Below are 26,736 nucleotides of genomic sequence, written 5' to 3' on the forward strand. Positions count from 1 at the left end.
ATGTATGTATCTGTCTTTTTATATCTATCTATCTATCTATCTATCTATCTGAAGGATTGACATTAATTGTCATTAGTTTGAGTCTCAAACTAATGACAATTAAAGTCAATCCTTCAGATAGATAGATAGATAGATGAGTGCGAAGGCTGCGGTAATTATATGTGTATTATTCGCTGTGTCATGGTTCAGTTGCCGGGCTGCAGAGTTTCGCTGCGCGTCTGTCTGTCGTTATGCGGCGCGGCGCGTGTTGCGCTCTGTTGCCAGGGAAGAGCGAGCGCGATGGAGGGGGTGGTCGCATTGTCTGTCGGGACGGTGGCGGTGTGTGAATTTCTGCCGTCTGCCAGGAACGCTCGCTGATCCCCATTAAGGCTCAGTATTAGGATATGAAGTACACCCCTATTGGAGATAGATTCGCATGCGTTAGTGTAAGCGCAGCTCCCTTTCCCCCTCTTTGTTTAGTTTCTGAAACGGTAAGACATACTAACTAGCTAGAGCAAGTGCTTGTTGCATTCAGCCGGTGAGAGGAGGTGAGGAGCGGCGGATTGGGCGAGGAGGAGCTTGATCGCGGATCGGGGTCGAGAGTGGCCGGCCGGTGCAGAGACGAAGGCGGCCGATGACTTCGGAGAGTAGCAGCCAAGCGCAACAGAAGGAGGAGGTCGAGCCGGGATCAGTCGCCCTAGATCAAGAGGAGAAAACCGGCGAGGACCACGGCAGCATGGTGAGCTCAGGCCTGTGGTGCTGAATCTGCACAACCCACTTAATCTCCCGCGAAACACGACGTTACTGTGTGTTAACTTTTCGTTTAGAGTGTAGCACTTCCATATTTAGAACATACGTGTTTAGACCACATGTTTATCGAACTGTTATCAGTATCTACTTGCAATATGCTGACAAACTACCTGTGTTATTGCGCGCTACCCAGATTGTCAGTTCGTTACGTTTTATCGATCCACTGAAATTGTTGAGCTTAACAACTGCTTAGTTGAGTATTAGCTACGCCTGGCTAGCCGGCTTTAAGTCGGACACCGGTAAGACGACATTACTAGGCAACATAAACTAAATATATTGACACCGAGGCTTCGTCTGCGCATAAATGACACAGCACGTGTTCGTATCCTGGTCAGCGGAGCGCTCTACTGTAAATGAGCAATGTTTGCATGACTCGTGACTCAAGCTAAGGTTCATACGTTTTCTATTACAAGCGGGTTAACTCGTTTGGAAATTAAAATACCCCACCACGACCACCTGACAGCTTGCTTTAAGTTACAATTAGGCCTAACTACTTTTCGAGATTTTTTTTTCTAGTTTGATAATAATTAAAATCTAGTGTAATAATGTTGGGTGCATTTGTCAAAAACAATTCATTTTAATAATTTATATGTAATAAAATTATTTAAATAATTGAAACTTTATTATTATAATTAAATGGTTCTCATTTAACCATGATGATGATATTCTAGTCTAACAAATCAAGATGCATGACTGTTTTTCCACTTCAATCAAACAAATGCTACTAATGTACTTTAAACAGGGTTTAATTTCTAACTGTGACACCACTGTGATTACAGGTACATTATACATTTACCAGGCACATATTTCTGTTAGTGATTTGCCCAGATTCTTGTGTCATGCCTGTGTGTGTGTGTTTGTTTTTTTGTTGAACAGAGACTTGAGGTGCTTAGTCACTGCAATGAATGTTTTAACATGGTGAGGAAGGTCAACTTTAAAGGGGTCAATGTCATATGATCCTTTTTAATGTTTTCCTTTTCCTTAGGTGTGTAATGTATCTGTTTGTACATGCATACGATCTGCAAAGTTACTAAGCTCATAGTCTCCCACAAACGGATTAATTATATCTAACAATCCAGACCTGCCTAAAACGCATTGACCAAAGTCCAGACTTATTACTTCCTCAAACGTCTACGTCACATTGTGAAAGATTAGCATAATTCCCTCCAAAGGCGTACGCAAAGAGAGAAGACGGGGCTTGTGTTGTCGTCATGTCGCTGAGACTGTTTGTTTGGAGGCGAAAGCAAAAAAACGCATGAAATTAGGAATCAGGGATTATGTATACAGCTGTTCTTAAGCAGTACAACCCAAAAGTTTGCTTGTGCATAGCACAATTTAACAGAGGTCAGGATAGCTTCCTGTACAACGCCGGTTTTATACAAAGACTGATTAATTAGCGCTGTGAAACGTTCTGCTCAAGTCGTGCTTGCAAAGTTGGTTCAGATCGATAGGCTTAAGGTGTTTGGCTAATCACAACGCACCGGGTCTGCTGGCCAATCAGAGCACTCTGAGCTTTTCGGAAGATGGGGCTTTGTAGAAATTACTGCATTTCAGACAGACTAAAAATAGAGGAGCTGCAATAATGTACATTATGAGAAAAATTAGTTTTTTGAACATTAAAGCATGTTAACCTCATCTTTTAACCCAAATTGAACAAAATAATGAACGCCAGGGATGGCGTTACATTTTAATACTATGGTACATCTGTATACGATGGTGCTCAATGATTACCATATTCATGTACCATGGTATTAACATAGTATCTTAAAGAATATCATTGTACTACCATGTTTTTAATGACAGATGTGGACTTGCACCAAAATGAAGCTCTCTCTCTTTAAAATAATGAAGACATCAGTCTAACCTTCAATATTTGAAGGCCCCATGACATTTCCAGTTATTTATGAGTTAATGGGTAAAGGATAAACAAATATTTTGTACTCAACATTTCTACATCATAAAATATTTCAACTCGGCATAACAAGAAAAATTTATATTCATAAGAATGGCCATGGAGTTTTATTAATTTATTAATTTAAACGTATTTATGAATTTATAAATGTATTAATTTACATAACGTACTATGTCCAGGTTTTTAAAGACAGTTATTGTGGGGGTGAATTAAGTAAGGATTAATTGGCAACAGGCCGTTGAATTATTAGAAAATAATGCACACCCGAGGTGGTAATGTGGCCTCAACGTGAAACAGTTACACATCTGGTGTGTATTGTTTTCTAATAATTCAACGGACTGGAGTAAATTATTCAGCTTATACGGTTACCACACCTCCAAACATTGTTCAGTAGTAGCTAATGGATGCTTTAGCCATTGACAGTAGACTAATGCATTTATTAATGCAGTTGGTAGAGAGAGAGAGAGATTCAGCATGTGTGAATTACCAGAGTCTGTGCGTCTCTCAAAAGTGTTTGACAGCAGCGTCTCTACGGTCTCTACTAAAAGCGAAACTGTAAGTTTATCTGATTCAAGAACAGCGCCGTTACCTTGCTAGTGAGAAATGTCATGTAGCTTTTAAGTTGTCAAACTATTTTACTGATAAAATCATCAGAGCAGCGCTGACAACGTTTCAGTGCGAGTGTGTGTCCGTACTGTGTGTGTGTGTTTGAGTGGGAGAGAGAGCGGGAGAAAGAGAGTAGGCTATGTGCTTTCCGTACATAATAAAACTTAATTTTGTTGGGGGAAAAAACATGGAAATAATTTGTCGTTTTATCGTATTGTTTACTATATTTATTTGTTTGGTCAGTGTCGTTGTGGGTTTTGGTTCTTTTGCTGTTGTAGGCTGTAAGGACCTTTGAAATAACTGAAATCATTTGGTGAAGTGATAATGTGGTCAAGACCTGGAACTACTTTAGGTGGGTGTTTCCCTGAAAATACACTATATATTGCACATCACACCTTAGAACGTTCGTCAACCAATCAGATTCAAGCATTCAACAGCCTAGTAGTATAAAATAAGAAATATCTTGATTTTTTTTGTTGTTTTAGCTTATTTTATTGCTCGTTTTGTCTTATTTTAAATAATTGTAATAATTTTGAGCCCCCTTTGAAGTCTGCTGAGGCCCCTTTGTGGGTCCCAGCCCATTGGTTAAGAACCACTTTTTTTCTGTGTGGATACAGAATAAACTTCCATTTACTTTGGCTTCTGACAAGCTAGTATAGATAAAGATGTCCGGAATTATTGTTTCAGCTGTAGAAATATAATCTTAGGGAAACTATGGACTTTCCTAAATAATACATTACAAAACTAAGTATTGTACGTTTAATATTGTTTTAAACAAAATGACATACTTGATTGCATTTTGTGTCTGACTTGCCATCAAAAAAAAATTATTAGACAGCTCTGGAAGACTTTTTATAGGGCTCTCACATTTGTTTCCCAAGTCTCGGTTTTCTGCAGTTTCTTTGAACAGTGGGTTAAATGCACTGAGATCCACCCACCAGATTGTCCATTGTCTAAATAAGGCGTTCCTAGTAGCCTACTAGTCGATGCCTCGTGACATTACGATATTAGACACTGTTATATTAGTAATACACAAATTGTATCATTAAAAGCCATTTTATTGCTTCCAAATGTAGTGTTATTTGTAAATTGCTCATATTTTACTACATTCATTCATTCATTTTTTGTCAAGCCTGTACAGCATTTGTCTCAGCTGTCGCCACGTGCTCAGCAGTGATCTTGATGGCAGAGGTTACAGTTCCGGTAACTTGAACATACGTTTGACAGACGAAAGCCCACTCCAATCACAGGGAGATTCCATATGACGTATTTCAGCATGCACCAATCCCGTAATGGTGGGCGGGAGATTTTCAAAATGTGCTTCTACATGTGATCACAAAGGCGAAGGAAAGACGAGCGAACGGCCAATCAGACTCGTCAAGCGCCGTGCCAATGCTTACGCAGAGCTAAAGGGGATTGATGCAGATAGTGGCCGCGAAACTCTTTGGCAGTGAACTTGCACTTTTGCTTTAAACGGAAATAAGTGGAATACGTTGCTGCGTTATTGTAAGCTAGATTAATTCGCCTACAAGGTATCTAGCGAGGGGTAACGTTGTCGGGGGAGAAGACCATGCTGTTGTTTGTGGAGGTGAGTTAAAGAGGTCATTTTGGCGACCGCGAAGGTTCTTCACAGCTGCGGCATGGAATCGATGGCGCCTGCCATGAGTTCAACAAGAGGACATTTTTTTGTGGTTTTGTAGTGCTGCTACAGTTATTATTATTTGTTTCTGGTTTTAAATCGATTAGTTAGCGATAAGCAAGGTTAGTTAACCTACTATGTAATACCTTGTTTATGTGGATGCGAACTGAGCGTCGGTTGCGAAAGATCCACGTGCGTGCAACAAATGCTAGCTATTTAGCCAGCCTCTTTTATTAGCGTAAGGTGCGTAACTTTTATTGTTGAAATTCACAACTAGTAATGACCACATCCACGATTCGTATCGGCTTTTTATTTATCCTCTCGTTCAAAAATAACTTTAGCCCGTTCAAATCCAATAAAGCATTAGTCAGGTTAACCAGGCTGCGTTACAGATGCAGGTTTGTAGCTCTATGCCCTGAACTCTCGCTCTGGTTTATCAGAGAGGCTAATCAGATTAAACGGGTGAAAGGCCAACTATTTAAAACCTATCTCTGTGTGTGTATGGAGTGTCGCGCCGGGTAGGTAATAGATCTTGTGGATGATGTTCAATCTGATCGGGCGCAGTAGTGTAAAGTATAGAGAAGTTGGAGGGGGAAGTTGTGCACAGTTTTGGTTTTCAAACTCGTGGAGTGTGTTAATAGTTGGGGCCCTTTGCCTGTCCTGTGGTGTTTGTTTTCCTTCACTGTGTTATTTGATTAAGGACGTCTGAAGAGCACGGTTTCATTTGAGAGAGCAGTTATATTCGATATAGCAGTTAAAAATTGAGACTTTACAGCAAAGTTTGAAGCAGTGTTGTAATTTGTTCCTCGGCGTGTCATGTGAAACTTTGATAGCGTCGGATCTGTTAACCCTTAAAAGACCCAAGCACTGACAATGCATTTTCTCTTTACCCTATTGAAAGTGATATTAAAATTAGTTATTTTAATCGTATTTTGGATGAATGTTTGGGGGAACTTTTCAAAATTGCAATGCTGTGATTTCAGGGCTGCAAAAGTTCACCCCTGTTATAATGAAGTATGCAATTACTTTCTTGAAGCCTTCAAAGAGTTTGTGTCAGATCAAACCGCTTACACTGTTTATAGTTTCAAGATATGGGATATTTCTTCATCTCACTGACCACCTGTAAAGTACAATTGTGGTCCAACTACATTCAACAGTTAGCCTACTCTACATTAACTTTGATAAGGTTGTGCCATGATAGATGGCTGTCAGTTTTAGACTATGATAATGGGTAGGTACATGACCGGTAATGTTGTAGTTAAGTCTCAATTCTGTTTACTGAATCTACAGTTGGAAAGTGTTGACAGATTTCTTCTGGTTTTATTCTACTGTGATATGAAAATTTGATTATTTTTTTTAACCTTGTCTTCAAGGTGACCACCAAGGGGGCCGGTCTGAATCCCAATGCTAAAGTGTGGCAGGAAGTGTCTGCACCAACCGCCCAGGCTCCGGAGGCGGCCACGGAGACGTGCCATTGGCCACAAGGAGAAACCGTCTCTACTGAGGAGTCAGAGGGTACGTATATTTATTGGCAGTTGTTTGGTGCTGCAAGTAATGTGTAAAAATAGACTTAAATGCTATCTTCTCAAATTGTTCACCTGGAAATTTAAATTGTCAACCCCTATTCTTTTATGTAGGAAACCAAAGGATTTTGATTTCTACACATCTCATTAAGTTAATATAATTATAACATGTTTACTTGGTTTCTTTGCTTAATAACATGCAGGTAAATAAAATATTGTATCTTTTGTAAGTTTTATTTTGATTTCAGTTTATTAGAAAATTATGTATAATATTAACAAAACTAATTTAATTGACTTTTCATAAACTCATGAACACCCTGAAGTTCCCGCTCAAACCTCCAGGGGTTTGGGAAGCCCTACTGTTGCGGTTTTTCTGGTTAGACGTGGCTAGATTCTTGGCAGGTGTTGTTTTGGGACGAATAAAATTACTCTGCGGGGGATTCATATGCAATAGCAACTAAGATAATTTCAGACATGATGTTAAAGTTTCCTAAAACCCAGTGATGATCAGTATCGCGCTTGGAAGGACCCAGAACTATTCTCACTGTAGAGATCTTTCAACCTAATTTCTCCTCTAGCTTCCCCATTCTGTCCTTTCTCATTTCTTTCTCTAATTCTCAAACTAAATTTCTTGCTCTTTCTCACAGTGGATTGGGTCTGCCCTGATGACTTGTGAGATTATGAGATCTGAGGGTTGCATGACCTATTGCTGTTCTTGCATGGTAACTGAATGGATAGGTTTCAAATTCATTTACTACTACTGTCATTCCTCTTCTGAAGGTTTCAAGGAGTATGTTGTTGGCTATGGTGACTCTGAGTCAGCCCCTCCTATGGAGAGCAGCATGTTGTTGAATGGCATTGAGTCAGCAGAACTGGCTTACCCACTCTACGAACCAGGTCTGCCACAAACACCCACTGTCACACTTTAATTCCATCCGTGATGCTTAATGGCTGATTGTCATTGTTGACTGTATGTTTTGTTGCTCAGTGGAGGGCGAGACCGTCGAGGAGCAGCCTCCACTGTCCGAAGAGAGTCTGAAGGAGTCGTTGAAGAAGCAGCTAGAATTTTGTTTCTCAAGGTAACACCCACTCTACGCCCAGACATGCTTACACCTGCTCTCCCATATTACATCATTTTATTTTTTTATACTTAAGACCTTCAGGGATGAATGGAAATTCATAATCACCTGAACAATAAAGCAATGCTTATTCTACTCTTGCTTGAAAAAAATTCTCATTCAGTAATTAAATGTGATGTCGTAATGGACCTATGACATTGGAAGTGATTTCATGGACAGTATGATTTGAAGCGCTTTTATTCAGCAGTATTGTAATTGTTGGTTGTCAAGCATGCACAGTTGTAATCTCTTTATGATTTAATTCGATATGAAAAGAATAGATCACCCAAATATTATGTATGCTTATTGGATACCAGAAGTCATTTAGTTTTTGCGTGTCATAAAATAGCTATACACTATACTATACAAAGCTATACATAATGTATAAAGTAAACAAATGTTTCAAACAGATTAAAGTGCAAAAGAATAAATAACAATTTACAAAAAGGTCCTTTAGTTATTAATGTTGCATTAACCAATATTAACAATGAGAAATAGCTACATTTGTTACAGAAGTTATTCTTTGTTAATGTTAGTTAAAAACAACTAATCATTGTTAATTCATGTTCGCTCAGGTCCATTAAATACAGTTACAACTTTTGATTGTAATAATGCGTTCATTTAGATTAATAAATGCTTTAGAAGTGTTTTTCATATCAGTCTATGTTAACTAATGAATTAACTAGCTTCTTTAGGATCAATTAGTTGACTAGTTGTTCAGGAAACCTACTGACTAGTCTTATTTAAAAAAATACTACCAGTCAAAAGAAACACTGTAGAAATACTTCTACGCTTCTGTGGAAAAAACATCTGGGCCCGTATTCATAAAGAATCTTAATGCAAAGAGTAGCTCCTAGTGACAAAATTCTTAGAAATGTGGGCGTTTACTCTTAAAATTTAAGAAAAAATCCTAGTAAAGAAAAAAGTAATTCAGAAAGCATCTTAACCCTTAAAAGAGGTCTTAAGCTCAAAATTGTTAGGAGCACGGACGAGGACTTTTAAAAGGCTTAAGAGTTTCTTTAGCAGAGGAGAAAATGGCAGAAAGACGAAGAGGGAGAAGAAATGTGTTGCAGACAATGAATAACAGTGAGTTAATAAGACGCTATAGTTTAGATCGTGCAGGGATCATGTTTGAGACTGATCTTATTAGAGACGCGCTAACATCTCCCACACAGCGCAGAAATGCCATAGCGCCAGAAATGAAAGTAATCACTACATTACGATATTTGGCAACTGGGAAAATTCCATGTTTGCTACATTAAAACCAACATTCAAACCACCACTTAAATAGACATGCCAGCAATCAGTGTAATTGGAAAGAGTGGAACAATTTTTATCATTCTAAGCCAATCAAATACCTTATAGGAAATTAACAGCATGGTAAATAAAATAAAAAAGGATTTATCTACACATATTTAATGTGTGTGTGTGTGAGAACGGTCAAATAGGAAAAATGACGCATGTAATTTCAAAGTGAAGGCTTAGAATAGACCCTATACTTAAAATCACTTTTTTTTTTTTCTTCTTGGACAACCAACCAATCACAGTCTTCAAAAGATTGTGTCATACATAGCAACGGGGTCAACCCCACCTCCTTACTAAGATGAAAGTTTTTGTCTTTTCCTTACTCAGAGTTGCTTTCAGATCGGTCCGGAATCGCTTTTAAGCTAAGACTTGTACGTAAAAGTTTTTAAGCTAAATTAAGAGTTTTCTTAGAATCTTTATGAATACGGGCCCTGGTCTTTTTTCATTTGCACATGTGAACTTAAGCAAACATGTCCAGTGGTGTGATAACAGTAATATTTGGAGTAACGGGTTTCTATCAATGGAATATGCAAATCATGCAATGGAAGCTTGTAGTTAGCAAAGCAGACATTAAAATTCTGCTTAATCTGTATTCAAAGGCTTTACCAAGTGAAACACCAAGTTTACCAAGTGAAACTTGAATATCATTGCAAGTGTTCAACATCTGTTCATTACAATTAAAAAAAAAAATTCTACAGGGAGAATCTCTCCAAAGACCTCTACCTGATATCTCAGATGGACAGTGATCAGTTTGTCCCTATTTGGACCATTGCGAGCATGGAGGGGGTCAAGTTGCTGACTACTGATATGGACCTGATACTTGAGGTGCTACGAGGTAAAAAAAAAAAGGCAAAAAAAAAAACAACCACTGGCCAAAGTTACAGAGTTTGTTGTTCGTTCCTTGCATTTAACTGTGTTGTTCTTCTCAGCCTCTCCCATGGTGCAGGTGGATGAGAAGGGCGAGAAGGTACGGCCAAATCACAAGAGATGCATCATCATCCTCAGAGAAGTCCCTGAGACCACACCTGTCGAGGTGAGACCATTCTGTATGTTCATCTCTGTAGCTGTATATGGTAGAGAATAGAGATTGGTTATTATTACTGTGGTTACCCCGATGATGATCAGTATCGCGCTTGGAAGGATCCAGAACCATTGCTGCTGAGATTTCATTGTCCTCCTTTATCTGTACTTTATTCTTATTTCTCTCTCTCTCTCTCTCTCTCTCTCTCTCTCTCTCTCTCTCTCTCTCTCTCTCTCTCTCTCTCTCTCTCAGTACAGTGGATTTTGCCCTAATGACCGTGAGATTATGAGATCTGAGGGATATCTGACCTTCTGTTTTTCAGTAGTTTTCACTTATTTTGATTTGCTGACTAATGCTTTTGTCTCTCTGTCAGGAGGTGGAGGCACTTTTTAAAAGTGAGAAGTGTCCGCAGGTCATCAGCGTGGAGTTTGCGCACAATAACAACTGGTACATCACATTCCAGTCTGACACTGATGCTCAACAGGTATTATTGACAAACACATTCACAAACGGCTGTCTGTATAAATAATTGGTAAAATCTTTCTTACATAATGTTGGGTTTTTTTCAAGATCTCTGCTACCATATTGAGTTAACTCATTTTTAATTCACTAATTTTTCATGAATGGTTGTGATGCCCTTTTCCTGTGATATGGTTCATGACCATTTCATCTGTAATGTGTAATTTTCTGTTCACTATTATAATTCATGAAATATGGCCATAATGAAATCTAAAAAGCAGTAAAGACTTGGTTTATATAAAGTTATTATATACATATAATATTAGCTAGCTGCTGATTAACTAGCTGCTCTGCTTAAAACTGAAAAGTTATTTTAACAGCCATAATTTGCTGATATGAAAACCAATATGCACTTTTGCTCTGCTGTTGCATGGATGAGGCGTAACGTGTTTTTGCATTTTGTCTGCTGATTTAATTAATGCAAATGGTCTTTATCTGGCCACGTTGTTTCACAGGCTTACAGATACTTGCGTGAGGAAGTCAAAACCTTTCAGGGCAAACCAATTATGGTGAGTGCACATTGTGTTGCTCTGTCTTATAGTTTGACCAGACTGATGATTTATGCCAGCATGTGCATATGCTTGTGTGTTAGAATGGAATGGATGTGTGAATGTGCACTTGTCATTTAAGACCTCCATTTAGTTTAAAAATGAATGTGCATCGCACATAATGGATGTTGATCTTGGATGTTCTGGGCCCAGTTGTTCAAAGTTGAATCTTGATCAGAATTATCTAGATTTGAAAGTCCCATGTTTCGGTGCTTCAAATTGGGTTGTACATTTCACAGTGGCTACTAGCTATGTAAAGAACAAGTAGAATAGTCAATGTGGGGTCACTTCAAGGGCTTTTATTTGAAGAGAAAAAAAATACAACATAATCAAACATCCCTTCCATTTTCAATTTCCTCTAAACAATCAGACCCCTATGGAGGCACTAATGGTGATGGGGGGGGGGGGGGGGGGGGGGGATATAAAATGGGTGAAATTGTGTTTTAATTAGAGATGCACTGTCTCTGCAGATTAAAGCAATTACTTTCACTATCACCCATTGGTCGATTGTTTAAAAACAGCCAATAATCAGTAGGGGTGGCACGGTACATGAAAAAACATCCGAACCGTTCGGTTCGCTTGTCTCGGTTCGGTGCGTGTGTGCGTCGCGCGGTTCGCACGGTTCGACGCATGCGCAATGTAGCCTTGTGCCCGTGCTACTGCTAATACAATGCTAAATCATAAATCAGACAAATGTAGAATAACATTACAATGTCCAGCAATCGATTTAAATAGTACACTGGGTTTACTTAGACATTTAATGAGATCAACTCCACTAGGCTATATGTTGTTTTTTTCACGTGAATAAATAGGCTACATAGATCGACTGTTCCACGTACCGGTATGTACTTTAATGGTCCAGTGGCAGAACTTGCCAAGCGTGTCAAAGGTTCTGAGTTCTAATCTGCACTCGTATATATTTTTCTTTTTCATCAAAACCGATTATGTTTATCAGCGGTTGTATATCAAGCAGGGACAGATTTGTATGAATTTTGTTTTGTGATTTCATCGGAACGAATAGAGTAGCCTAGAGTCTCCTCAACGGACTGAAGCGCGCGTCTGAGTGAAGAATGTGAAGCCGCTGCGGTGTGTGCGCGAGCCACGAGAACACTGTATCAGCGCCACTGATCGCAACGGCAACGAGCACTTTGATCACTTGATTAAAAAAAACACATTTCAGCGCTAGATTGCTTCTTATTTAACAAACGAACGAAACGAATACTTTGCTAGTTAACTGGAAATGTTTTATTTATTTGTATTGGTACATCCGTGCTGGGACATAATATCAACCCTGGCAAAAAGTGGTGACAAATAACTGTCCGACACAGCCCACGGGAAATGAGAAGCTGCGTTTTGCAAACACACCCCATTTATGAAATAAATTAATTAATAATTAGATAATTCAGCTATATATCATATGCGGAAGTAAATTTTTGGAGTGTTAAAGATTAAAAGAAAAAACAACAACAAGAACCGTACAGAACCGAAAACCGTGACCCTAAAACCGTGATACGAACCGAACCGTGGGTTTTGTGAACCGTGCCACCCCTAATAATCAGGGATGATTATAACCTGTCAATCATAAGGGGGTGGAAAAACGTGTTCAGACTGCAACTCATACTGTGTGAAAATCTCTTGTGTTGGATTTAGACTATAACAATATCGCATTTACAGAAAAATAGTGACGTTAAAGCAGTCTCTATTTGACCCTATGGATCACCCGTAGTTCAAGCAATGTCCATTTTATCATGAAATTCGAAATGTGCTCTTAAATGTGACTTGACAGATCGCTGTAACGCTTCAGATCAAGAGGCAGCGCCAGTCATCTCTTCCACTTTAATTCAAGTTATAGCTAAAAATAAAATTGCCATAAACTGAGCTGCATACAAACATTTCAGTTTTTATTTGAGTGTAATTATTATATCTGAAAATAAATGGCAGTTGAATACAATATCCTCTAATATTATAGTAATGTATCAGATGAGAGGGTTCCCTGTATAGTTTGCAGCATTATTTGGGAGAGATATTTTCTTTTCTTTTTCTTTAGAAAATCCAACTATCAGTATCTGTATCGACAGCTGTCATTCTGAATAATCATCATCGGCTGAGAAATTTAATATAGCTGCATCTCTAATGGGCTCTTTAATGCTTTTGTGTTTCCCCAGGAAACTTTGCATTTATTCCCAAAGAACTCAACAGTTTTGAGTGAACACAGTTTATTGGGGAATGCAGAACATTTGCAAGACAACACAAACATTAAAATATTTTTTTCCTCCCAGACAAAATATTTTTTACTTTTTACTGTACTCAAAGGCTTAATAATAGGTAACCTTATGTCTAATTTGTTACTTTAACAGTTAAAGTAATCAAGAGCAAAAAAAGCGTATATTATGATACAAATGTTGTATTTTTTTATGACCAGTTTTAAAGTTTTATTACATTTTTGTTCCTGAAATCCACCCTTTTGCTGGGATGAGGATAAATCCTGATTTTTATTTTATTCCTTTTTTATATCAAAGGTATCCCAAACTTACTGAAAAGTTTTGAACAACACAAACTTGATGATTTGATCCAGATCTATACTGAGATTTCCAATTGCAGAATCATTTATCTTCTGAACAACCCATTTTCAAGATTTCCGATCAGATTACTTTTGAACAACGAGCCCTGGTTTTAATGCAGGTCTGTCTTTGTATGTTTTTGTCATGGTAGGCTCGCATCAAGGCCATTAACACGTTCTTTGCTAAGAATGGTTATGGGGCCGTTGACTCTGGAGTGTACTCCACGCCATCACAGTACTCGTCTCCAGTTTACCTGCAGCAGGTGTACCAGCCTCCGCAGCAGTACCCTCTCTACAGCCTTCTGCCACAGACGTGGACCCCTTCACCCACCCCTTATTTTGAAACGCCACTGGTGAGAACTTGATATAAAATATATTTTATCAATAATATAATATATATGTTTTACTGCTGAATTAAGAGATTCAAGTGACAATTTCCACATATAAGTGAAATTGTGAACGGTGAGTAATAAAAAATAAGAATAAATACACAAATTACAAGCAGAGATGGATACTAAATAACAAAGTGCTATTCAGGTACAGAAATTAATAACAGCCTAAATGTAAAATAACACTTTGTTCACTGTAGAAATTAAATATAGTTTTATCTTTGTTAAAGCTGTATTTTGTTGTGTTATTAACGATACAGACAACAGTATGAATATTAGGCGTCTGCTGTCACTTTAGGACCGAATGCACGGACCGCAAAAACTGGCAAACATCCGGTTTCTTTCTCAACTTTTCACTTATGACAAACGAGAGAATTCTTGCCGAGATGGGTATTTTTTACATAATTTTGTGTTTGTCCTGTTCATTCAAGGGCAACAAAACGCGAAAGAGGAATCAATTCGGTGTTCGAGCACTGTCTGAAACGCCCCTCTTTCTGATTTTCGCCTCTTCCGTGTTTAAAATTTGTGTAAATTGGCAAGAAAAACGCATCCAAATTATAAACTTTCACTCTATGATGGTTAAATTTTGCAGTTAATCCGCAAATCACATGCTTGCATGTAATTTCTTTAAAATGTGTAAAAAAAAAATTAAGTCTTTATTGTCCCTTCAATTTAATGTATCCTTGCTAAATATATATATTTTTTTAGTTATTTTACTGAACCCAAACATTTGTATGGTAGTGTAAATACTAACTAAAAATATTTAAGAATAATTTGTTTATTTTATTAAAATATTTTAAATGGTTTAAAAAAAAATCATTAAAGACTGCAGTTTCAAAAATAATTGATGTTGCCATGGTGCTATATGTTCAGAAACACAATTGTAGCTGTATATGAAAGATGATCAGAGCAGATTTGGTTTTGACCCAGTGATGATAAACTAAGCGCATAGAGGGAAGCAGGGAGTGATCTGAATTTGTGGGGAGTTTTTTCTTCTCCTTTTTTCTCTCTCTCTCTCTCTCTCTCTCTCTCTCTCTCTCTCTCTCTCTCTCTCTCTCTCTCTCTCTGTCTCTCTCTCTGTCTCTGTGTCTCTCTCTGTCTGTCTGTCTGTGTCTCTCTCTCTCTCTCTCTCTCTCTCCCCCTTAAAGTTCACTCCTGTCCCAGTGAGCGTAAAGATTATGAGATCTGAGGGTCACTTGTGGAATGCCAACTAAATGACTTTTCAATGTCCAAGCTTTGTAGCAACGCAGTCATTTTTCAACAGATTTGAATGTGACTCATCCAATGAGTTACTCTTTTTAAAAGCATTTTTAGTTAAATTTGTATTGCAGTCATGGAGGCTGAATGTATGAGCTGATGGAGTCTCAGTAGGTCTCTGGGTTTGTAATCAGGTTTGTGATTGCAGACCGAGCTGCAGGGGAGTTACTGGAGTGAAGCGCAGTATGATGTCAGTCAGGGCAGTTGACTGCTTTCTAAATGGTTACCATGCCAACAGTTGTTTGGTTCATTTAGCGTTTCACATTAATGTTAAGAGGTGTTTTGGGCATGCGTCACAAAAATGTGAATTGAAGATAATTTGTAGGAGTTTGAGGATGTGTGGGTTAATCTCAGCTGTTGTTTCATCTTGCAGGCTCCATTTCCAAACAGCACATTTGTAAATGGCTTTGGCACAGCAGGAAACTACAAAACTGGCTCGTCTCCAATCAGCCTTACACGCAACTACTCCCGCAACCGGTAAGATCCTGAAATGTTGTTTTAAAAATCTTTCTTAGCCTATCCCTTTCCCTCTCTGCCAAAAACATAATCGGTTGTTTCTTCTACCATGGGAAATGTATATCCTAGGGGTTGGTTTTTAATAAAAACGGACTTGTTCAGGGTTTCTGCTGGTCTTAAGAAAGTCTTAATTCACCCTTCCACAAATTAAGGCTTTGAAAATGCCTTAAATCAAAGCAGAAAGTCTTAAATTCATGAAGTCATGGCATTAAATGTTGTATGCAGTGCAAAAGCGTTAGATTCAACCTCTGAAGTTGGTTATTCAATCAATACATTGTATTGGAAATAATAGTTTGAAAAATGAAAAGCAGTTTTTATATGTTTTAGCTTTTCTGTTTGCAATCTAATCATTTAAAGCTTCTAAATCACAGCGCTCAAGTACAAATGAATTAATCAGTGAAATACAGACTGAATGGAAGGTCAAAACATCCAACTGATGCCTGAGCATTATGATAGCAAACTGAAACTCTCAGCTGGATAAACAAGACTTCATATTTTGTATCTCCAATAAATGCATCTTGATTTAAGAATTTTTAGACATTTGCTCTGTGGAAGAATATCCTTTTTTTGCAGTGTAATCCAAAGGTACAGTAAAAGTTTTTTCCATATTCTAGTGGTTGGGAGCAGAGGTATTAAAGCTATTTTTTTTGTAAAATGAATGAAAAAGTAACTGATATCAGTTGGAAGTAGAGGGGTGCAATTATATATCGTCTGCGATTTAATATTGTAATGATGTGCAATCTGACATTGTCGAGTATATCCCTCACACACACCCAGAGAGTGCATGCATACACTGTGTGGATGCGCATTTATAATTTCACTGCGTAATTTAGTCTATTTATATAATTTAAAAGTTAACAAATATCACAGTTTAATAAATGAAGTTAATATTAAGTGACTTACATTTTAGACACCATATTGTCTGTTTTTGATCTATTTAGCCAACGAAAATGGTTCAATTGCGTCTCTGAGCAACACACAGCGGTGTGTGAATCTGTGAAAACGGTCAAGTCATGCACATACGAAGGCTTATTTAATTGTTTAGTTTATAGGTTTATTTTTTGCAAATGAAGATACAACCCAGACAGAAACATAGTGTCAGCCCAGATCTGGTACACATGGATTCCACACGTACCACATGTGGTCCGGATCTGGGCCAACACTGTTGCTGTCTAGGAGATATTAATTGTAAGAAATAAGGGGGGGGGCATATGGACATCATCTCAAGTGGTTATAAGAATTACACATAGCACAATATAATATTTTATCATGAACAATTAAAGTTTCCTTACAACAGACTCAAGGATGATATATGTTTTCAAAGCCTTTGTGTTCAAAGATTTTGACATTTTCTTAAAGGAAGTAAAAGGACTTTTTATCAGAGGAGAACATTCTAAAATTAGGAACTACAGTGAATGTTTCTGGCTTTAAGATGAATTTTACCCAGAAGACAGAGTAAAAATACAGTATTTTCAAGATTAACATTCTCAGAATAAAAATCGGACAAAAAAAAAATAGATTGTTATTTGGTTATAGGCATGTGCATTCAGCTCGAGTGCACTGTAGTAAAAATGCATATGTGCGCAGGTGTGTAGTCTTCCTTTACAAAGTGACATGGCCAACTACTTTTCTGGCATGCATAATACAGCGGTATAAGTTGTTTCCGTGTGAAAGGGGATTGTTTTGATAACATTGTCATCTGTACGAAGAAAAAAATTTCTGTCACTGCTGTGAACTGACCACCACACAGAATATGAAGAATATCATAAACTTAAGGAGTCAGCTGTCCACGGCAGTCCTAAACCTGCCACGGAACCAGCACAATAACACACAAATATCGTCTAATTATCGTTATCGAGAAAATCCCAGAACATATCAAGATTTTTATATCGCGCACCCCTAGTTGGAAGTCGTATTTTACAACTCTCTGAAGTGTTGTTAATATAAATCATTGTGTTTCTCCATAGACAAGGACATTTAGAAAACAATGTATTGTGTTCCCTTTAATTTATTCCTTAGGTTTTCTTTACTTGGTCTTAAAAAGGTCTTACAGTCTTAAATGTACCTGCATAAAACCTGCAGAAACCCTGTTTTATGAAGGTCACATTAAAACCATCTTGTAGACTTTACCTTGCCGTGCTACACAGAAATGTTATATTTGTGGGAATTATTTAAACTAAACTATACTAAATTATCCCTCAGTTGGCATGTGACTTTGATAAAAGCTTCAGCATTTAACACAACATGAACATTTTATACAGTAAACTGTATGATCGTGATATTGAAAGTTGCAAAACCTGGGCCCGTATCCCTAAAGATTCTGAGAATCCTCTCAGAGAGCTCCTAACTTAACCTAAAAATTCCTTGCCAGGAGTTTTAGCTTAGAAGTGATTCCAGAACATTTTCAGTGAACTCTGAGCAAGGAATGGATGGAAAATCCTATCTTAGTGAGGAGGTGTGGTTGACCCGTTGCTAGGTATGAGTCATCATTTCAAAAGCCGTGATTGGTTGATCCTACAAGTTTGATGAAAAGGAACTTTTGGTGATAATGAGCAAAGGATGTACCCTCAAATCAATAAACATAATTATACACTCTAATCTTATGCAGACTGTAATTGTAAATATTTCACATTCAAGAAAATATCTGGAAAATGAATAGTAAGCTGTAGGGGTTATAGCCTAACATTAGAATCTAAAATATGTGAAAACTTAAGCTCATTACACCCTGTTCAAATAATGATTCATGTCTTATTTGCTCATATATTATTATCCTAGCTGGCATATTTTGTACTTTCACTCCCATATGGACCCCATTGAAAAAAAGATGGCCTATCTCAAGGGGCTGTCCTTAATGAAGTAGAAATTGCAACGTTACAACTCAGTGTGGTCTTAACAAGGGTAACACGGCTCAGCTTTTATCAATGTCTGTGATTGCTGGCTGGTCTATTTATGAAGGCTTGTTAACAAATATCCTACAAACACAGAAAATGGAGAAAAAAAGGTTTTGTGCAGCTGCTTAGGGGAACTCCTAAGCCACTAAAAGTCCTCTTCCCTGCTCTTAGCAGATCTCGCCTTAGGAGCCCTTTTAAGCGCTAGGAATCTTGAGGAATAGCTTTTATATTAACTGGGATTTTCGTGTCACTTTTAGGGGAAATTCTAAGAAAACGTCATGACTCTGAGAATTTTCTTAGAATTTGGCCGCTAGGAGCCACTTTTTGCACAAAAATTCTTTAGGGATACGGGCCCTGGTGCCAAGGGACTGTCTTTGAGTGAGTCATTAAATCATTCATTCAGCTAACGCTCAAAAAAGCAGATTCATTCAAAGATAGATTTAATGAAAACTTTACAATAGGGCTGTTGCGATAACCGCAATATTGTAGTACCTGATCCTTAAAAAGTGGAGCTCAAAGTTCAAAATAATTAACACCATTTCATTACTTCTATCTTTTAATGAGGTGTTTGAATGAACGGTTTAATGACTCACTCAAAGACAGTCCATTGCCAAAACAATGTAACTGCACGCTGAGTGACAGCCTTTCAATTCACTAGAGACGCTATTTAGTTTCGGTTACTGAAAATGTCCTCGTTTTTGTGCAGAAGTTGTTGTTCTTTAATAACGTTAGTAAAAAAAAATGTAAAAACCTGATCATTGGTTTTATTTTAATAATGTATTATTATGTTGAATCTAACATTTAAGATTAATAAATGCTTTAGAAGTATTTTTCATCAGTGTGTTTAACTATTGAGTTTACTAATGAAGCCTTATTGTGAAGTGTTACCGAACAATAATAAAGAATCAGAACATTTTCAGTCAATATCTAGGACATGTTGTAGTCCAGATTAAAATGTAAAAGTTTGAAATAAATAGCCTATAAAGAATTTGGCAGTGTGATAAACACCATTGCAAATACAAAAATCTGAATGGCTGTTTTAAACAATTAAATACTTTGTTTACTATGGTTTCCAATGTAATGGTTGCATTTCTGCTCTTCCATAAGCAACATTTGCTGTCAGAAAGTGAATGCGCATTGTCATTCAGTGCGTCTCCTTCACTCGTTCCGCCTTGCTGCTCATGCGTGTTGGACTTGTTTACATCAGAGTGCACAAGCCTCTGACGCACACACACAGTTGTACATTTTAACCAGTTGATGGAAAAGTATTCTTAATGCATCCTACAAAGCTGAATATTTCCTAAATTATTATTCATGGTATTTTAAAATGCCCACAATAATACCGTGCATGTTCATTATTGTGATATGTCATATTATCGTATATCAGCACGTCTATCCCTCCATTTACAATTAAATTGGCTGAAATTTTTGTTCAAGTGTGAAATATTGTTGAAGTTTAACTACATTGATTTCCTTGTCATGTGCAGAAAGTGAGGCGGAGCTCTGTGTTTGAGACACTGGAGTCAGACTGTCTTTGTTACTTTTACTTTCTAGACTTCCACTTTATTCCAGAAAGAATGTAATCAATGCCTTCAGGTAAATTCATCTTAAATCATAATCTTATGCACGTTCATCTTAGTGCTATTTAACCATGAGTAAGAGCTCCATAGTGAAAGACCATCATGACTCGGCTAAAAGCTGTATGTTGCATGTTGGCTTTCACAGTGAATGACAGTGCATTGTCATCAGATCCGTCATGTAACCCTGTCCTTGCATGTATCATCTGTTGCTCTGCAGGTATGAGAATTTCCTGATTGTGTCTAAGTACATGCATTATAAATAAAATCTGCATAGGTGTTGAATGATGAGGACAGGTGAACCAGTGGCCTATAGTGCCAATATATGCTTAATCCAATTTAATGGCAAATGAGATAGCCTAAATGTAATTTTGGCTAAAAGGAAGTAGCAACAATATTTGTTCACTTTTTATATTCTTATGTACTTGTGTCGAAAAAGTAATTGTTGGGTGCTATGCACTTGTGTGCATGTTGTATTGCAAAACACTTTTGCTGCTATTGAGGTGGGATGCGTGTAAGGTTAGGGACAGGTTTAGTGATATGGTTAGGTTAAAGGGTGGGTTACGGTGTAGGGATTAAATGGATCATAGTTTATCCGTGGTTCGTACGGACCAGGCCCAATGTGATTTGTGGATTAATTGCAAAGTTTAACCATCAGAGAGCAAATGTTTATAATTTGCCATGTTTTGTCTTGCAAATTTGCAAGACAATTCAAGCGATTTTAATCTATTGCAAGAAGATGCGATAGATAACTCAATTCGGTACGTGCTCACTGTTATCTGTAAGCACAGCCGTGCACACACAGAGTCGCGTTTAAGACGCGTGAACACTCAATTGATTCCTCTTTCGCATCTCCTTGCCCTTGAAAGGACACTCACACAATTGTCAAAATACGCATCTCAGCAAGCAAATCCTCTGCCATCGTCCCATCTCTTCTTACTCTGTTCACTGTGACTCTGCTGATAGTACTGTATGGAGTAGTGTTCGTTGTCCAACTGAACAATGTTTTTTATAAAAAAAAAAAAAGCGAAGTGGCGGTGGTGCTGTGTTGGTAAACCCTGACTACCGCAGCAAACCTGCTACAAAAGAAATGAAATGAAATGGTGTCACTTCAGGAATTTCTCTGCAAAACATTTTTCTTTTTGTCACTACATCTCTCATGCATAACATCTCCATTTGTGATGCTTGTTCTACACAGTGAGAGAGACCACCCTTAAAGCCCAGCTGGATAAACTATCTGTTCTACAGATGTTTATTCAGCTTTGCTCTGGCTTTATGAGCCATGGTTATAGTTAAATGCTATCACTTCTGAGAAACGGCTGATTTTTCTGTGCAGGAATCATGTAAAGCCACAGCCTCGTGCTGATGCGAGTCAGCTGACGGAGACTTCGTCCGGTGCCGGTAGTCCTCAGCCCCCATGCACCCCCACTTCAGACACCACTGCCTCCACCCTCACCCCACTCTCTGAACCGCCAGTTTCCCCCAGAGAGAACCACCTCTCCGAACTCTGCATCAGCAGCCGGGCCAGGTCAGTACACGCAGATAAGACATGTAGCAGCATTTTTCTTTTACCTGTATAATATAAGTTAACTGTATAAGAATCAGATTTGGTTGTTTTGACCCAGTGATGATCAACTAAGCGCATAGAGGGAAGCAGGGAGTGATGGGAAGACTTTAGGAGTTCTTTATTTTCTCTCTGATCACTTCTCTTGTCCTTTCATTTCTTCCTTTATCTCTCTCGGTCTCTCTCCTTAAAGTCTCTGTCACTCCTGTCCCAGTGAGCGTTAAGATTATGAGATCTGAGGGTCATCTGTTAAGTGCGTTCTCTGAATGCTGACAGGTTTGATGATACGAGTGTATTTAACGACTTAAGTGATGTGTCCAGGAGAGGAAGCTATCGTGGCATGAGGAGGAGAAGAGAAGATGAAAGGATGGTAAGTCCTAAGTTTATTGCATGGTTCTCCAAAAGTGTAAAATTTTTGTTGTCTCTCGTTTCATTCAATTTCATTTTACACAGAGGCAGAATCCTGAATCAGAGGTGAAAACTCCGCCTCCAAAGTTTGACCTCGCAACCACTAACTTCCCGCCTTTACCAGGAGGTGTGCCGAGTTGTCTGCCAGGTGTGACCATGCAAACAGAGTCTGTGTTGGAGAATCGCATGGCAGATGTAGTTAAGGGCATCAGCAGGGACAAGGTAGTAAGAACTACTTCCTGTACCTGTGTATTCTCAATTACTATAGTTTTGCTTGTTCAGAGAATCTTCGATATCACTCCAGTAAAGTTGCAATTTCTCCTTGTGCTTTAGCCTGAAACAAATAAGCAAGATCTCAGTCAAGATCCCAGAACATGTCAAGTGGAAGCCCAGTCGACCGTACTCTCCCCTCCAGCGCCAAAGCTTCCCGCCACAAAACAGGACACACCTACCACTAGGTACACAAATGCATGCACACGCATTAGGCATCATAAACTACTAATGAACATTACTTTCACTGCATTTATTAAAACAAATATACAAATGATTTGTAAATAAATGACTATTATTAAGGTTGTTCAAATTAGAAGCAGGTTGAAAATCTTGGAACTCCACATTTCTCTGTACAGTGCGTCACATCAAGTAAAGAAACCAGAGAAAGAGGTTCAGACCTCTGACACGCCTCCAGAGCCTGCATCAGTGACCGCATCAGTGACCACACACCACCACGTCCAGCCCATTTCCGCTCCAAAACCTTTGCGCAGCCAATCAACTTCAAGCACTGAAACATCTACTCCACCTCTGCCATCAATCACATCTTTTCAGGTAAACACCTTAATTTGCTAAATTATAAATGCTCCTGGAGCTTATTCACACATGAAAGTAAAAGAAATTAGATTTCTGTTAACCTTTAAGGCTTTATTGACTCTCCTCAGGAACCTCGGAAGCTGAGCTATGCGGAGGTGTGTCAGAGGCCACCCAAAGACCCTCCCCCTGCACCAGTAGCCCCGCCCAGTCCCACCCCTTCTCCCACCACAAACCAACCACTACGTGAACTTCGAGTCAACAAAGCGGAAGACCCAGCTTCATCCCGCTGCAGCCCCGGTGAGAAAATGGAGAAAGGAAGCGAGAGTCGGACGTCCAGAGAGCAGACTGGCTACCAACGTGGTAATGGTCCCAGAGGGTCAGGCTTTAAGCTCAGAGAGCAACAGAGACGACCCCCACAAGGTCGGCGCTCCTCGCCACAGTCGGGGTACAACAGACGCAGTGGAAAAGAACAAAACATCCCACCCAGATCGCCAAAGTAATGCCTCTTATGCCCACGACACATGCAAACTCGCGTGTATACTTGGATACACATCTTATACATAAAGCAAGAGTATATAAATCTATATATATCTATATATATCTATATAAAATCTACATATGAAAACTGGACTGTCGCACTGTGGTGTCGAAGAATCCTCTGCCTCCCGAATGACTTGAAATCTGGGAAGTTGATTCTTAAAAATACAGAAGAAAACTAGGAATTTTAAGGAAGATGGAAAAACCTCTTACACTTGAACTGAGAAATGGAGGCCATGCTTCCTGTGTTGTCTGATTTACAGCGATTAATTAGCTTGTGAATGAGTTTTGATTTTACTTGGAGTGTTTAAGGTCCTGGCACTAGTGTACAATGTTGTACTTTTTATTTTATTTTATTTTATTATTATCTATAAATGATAGTACTGTTGGTGAGAAATCAAGCACATGTTGTTTGTATGCAACAGATCACACAAAGACGGCATAATACCGCCCCCACCGGTCCATATTTCACCTTTGTGTGTGTGTTTGTGCACTACTTCCTGTGTTTGCGTCAGTCCTGAAAGGGGCTGGGGGAAAATTTGATTCAGATGTGATGCTCTCCCAAATAATTCTGTAATTGACACAGAATTATTTGCGATTCATAGTGGTTTGTTCTTTAATTTATTGGAAACATGCGCAAGAACATTACAGATATCGATAAAAGGTTCCCACTGCTCACTGTCCTTGAAAAATGTGGAATTTCAAAAGTGCTTTTTCCAGGCTTGGGAAAAAAATCATAGAAATGAATAAAAAAAACTAATGTAATTTCAGTTATTTATACAGCTAGAAATTACTCCAATATGATGAGTCAATTTCTTTTTAAGATCATTTCTAAAAAATCCTTATGTAGTCATTAATAACGTCTGGAAAAGTCAAGGGAATGTTTTGGTCGAATGTGTGGGAACCCTGTCGATATGTGGCATGCCGTGCGCGAGGTCCGCCATGCAGTTTCAAACTAACTGTCAAGCATGTATTAAGGGTTTGGCCTGATTCAGAAAGCTCAAAGCACTTTGTGAATTAATTAAAATTTAATCATGAGGTGCTTATTGATTCCCACCCCGGTCTAAAACTGGAAGACAAGTGTATCCTGTTCAGACAAAGAAAGAGGGAAATTTGTAGGTTTGAAGGACACGACTGATCAAGACTGACGAATGGATGAAATAGTACTAGACATCCATAGAAAAAAAGATCCAGACAAATATTATACAATTTAAGGTGATTTTGAGTTGGTGTGTCGTGCTGTATAATGTCGTACGGTGTCATCTGTGATGTATGGTGTTTTTGAATGCTGGGTCTGTCAGTAATGGGAAGATCAAGCTACTTAAATGCTGAAAGAATGAATAGATATCATTGTGTAAATGAGCAAAGCCACTGTTTGTCTTCCTCTTCCTTTGGAGTGAAAGTCTTGATGGTGTTTCTATACTGTCAGCCTTTGTTTTTTCCGTCTGCTGTAGATGCTGGTGACAATAATCAGGTTGGATTTGATATGCTCTGAGTTAGTGTGCTGCTTCATGTCCTAGTCTGTGATATAGTGTCAGTCTATGTTGTGTGTTTTCCTTCTATTTGTTTAATAATAATAATAATCTGTATTTGACGCTTGCGTTATGCCTGTACTTTTCAGGTGTGATTACATAAATATACAGAGCTCATTTACCCGTGTTATCCAGTCTCATGTCAGCCTTGGTAAAAGAGAGGGAACTCAGGACCTCAGAGGAAATTGGTGATGTGTATGACTGCACATTTTTGGCCAATACTTATTGCAGGATTTTTTGGTAGCCTTTTTTGAATTCAGTAATCACATAAAACTGTTTAGGGGTCTTAAGTTTCAGTTAATAATGTGTATTTGAACGTTTAAAAAAAAATGTTTAATCAATCACACTGTTATGCATGATTCTCTCCTACAATTTGATTTCCTCCCATGTATGGATGGGTTGTGCACAGATCCAGACCAAAGTCAAATCAGCAGAGAGACAATCTCAGGAAGTGCTGTTTAAATGCAGTAGCTCCTCCCTCACTCCTCTCTTATTCTGCCACTGTTTGAGCGAGTGCTTATAATCATGATTGTTGATTAGTGAGTTGAACTATGTATGTTTTAGTTTTTGAAAAATCTGTGTGCGTGTGGAACGTTATTAATGTGTCCTAATGAATAATTTCTCAATCCCCTACTTTTTAATTTTACAGTTTTTAGAAGAAATATCGGAGGGAAATTATGCATCAGTTTTGTTTTAATTTATTTTGTTTTAAATTCTGTTTCTCTGTTGTACTTTCATTGTGGCTTTCTTGCCCAAACATATGCCTGTTGTTAGTTTGAGATGTTTTCAGATTTTTTTTGTTTTTGTTTTGTTTGGCAATATTATCCTTGGGCGCAAATTACGTAGAGACTGTGCCACTAAAATTAGAAAAATCAGTGGAACTGGTTTTATTTTTTTATTATTTTAACTGAATTAATGGATTTGATTCATAACTGGTTGGTGAAATGATTACGTTTTGTTCCTAATCTTATATCCTGTGTAGGCTGTAAGCTTTTTAGACACCATGAAATGGCACGGTTACAAGTAGCAAGTCTTTAGCCAAAAAAAAGGAAAAAAAGTATTCATCCTTTCTTTTTAATTTTATAGGGGGATAGGCATAGCAACTGCTGAGTGAAGTGTTTTGGATGATATCGTAGATGTTTAATGAAAATGCTTAAGGAAATTGAAGAAAAAAAATAAATGATAAAATGATTTTAATCTGTGTTTGACTTTTTTTCAACTTGAAAGTACAACCTAGTAATTCTATTGGGATTTTTTAAATTATAATTTAACTTAAATTTAATAAAGTATTACCACCACATAACACACAAAGTAGACCACCTAGAACAAGTATTTTTAGAGTAATTTAAAATTGTTTGTATGGTAAAACCCTGTGATTTTTCTGTATCTGTCCTGCTGCAGTGTTTTAAATTTTAATTAAATGCAAGTATTGTTCTGATAAAGATAAAGTAGCTAATGTCCAACATAACTAAAGGGAAGAAACTCTTGTAGCATCAGTAGGATTTTATTTCATTTGTTCCAAATTGTGGTAACTGAATGGAATTGGAAATCATGTACAGCACACATGACCTTTGTTGTGTTTCCACTGGGCCATTTTGTAGTAATAAATCACAGTGCATAAATTGACGGCATTGTATTGGATTCTGTTTAGAATGTGAGCGAACGTTTGATTGCAATTTTGGGGGATTTTTAATTATTTAAAGATAAATCAACAAGTA

At 38.0% G+C, this 26,736-nt stretch overlaps 1 protein-coding gene across 3 annotated transcripts; it reads left to right on the plus strand.

The window, feature by feature from the left end:
• Positions 1-259: 259 nt before the first annotated feature.
• On the plus strand, positions 260-26,215 carry larp4ab (La ribonucleoprotein 4Ab). 3 transcript variants are annotated; one of them, XM_082189689.1, is made up of 16 exons: positions 260-718; positions 6,320-6,461; positions 7,250-7,366; positions 7,458-7,548; positions 9,591-9,727; positions 9,822-9,925; positions 10,287-10,397; positions 10,888-10,941; positions 13,693-13,893; positions 15,560-15,663; positions 21,507-21,698; positions 22,011-22,104; positions 22,188-22,364; positions 22,476-22,600; positions 22,772-22,967; positions 23,078-26,215. In XM_082189689.1, the coding sequence occupies exons 1-16, from the start codon at positions 614-616 to the stop codon at positions 23,447-23,449; spliced, it is 2,322 nt and encodes a 773-aa protein (XP_082045815.1). In that variant the 5' UTR covers positions 260-613; the 3' UTR covers positions 23,450-26,215. The 3 variants fall into 3 exon arrangements, with proteins under 3 accessions (XP_082045815.1, XP_082045816.1, XP_082045817.1); XM_082189690.1 differs by having other exon boundaries at positions 266-718; positions 22,056-22,104; XM_082189691.1 differs by lacking the exon at positions 260-718 and adding an exon at positions 4,522-4,895.
• The last annotated feature ends 521 nt before the right edge of the window (positions 26,216-26,736 follow it).

This window comes from Leuciscus leuciscus (assembly GCF_965113295.1).
Source record: "Leuciscus leuciscus genome assembly, chromosome: 14".
NCBI classification, from domain to species: domain Eukaryota; kingdom Metazoa; phylum Chordata; class Actinopteri; order Cypriniformes; family Leuciscidae; genus Leuciscus; species Leuciscus leuciscus.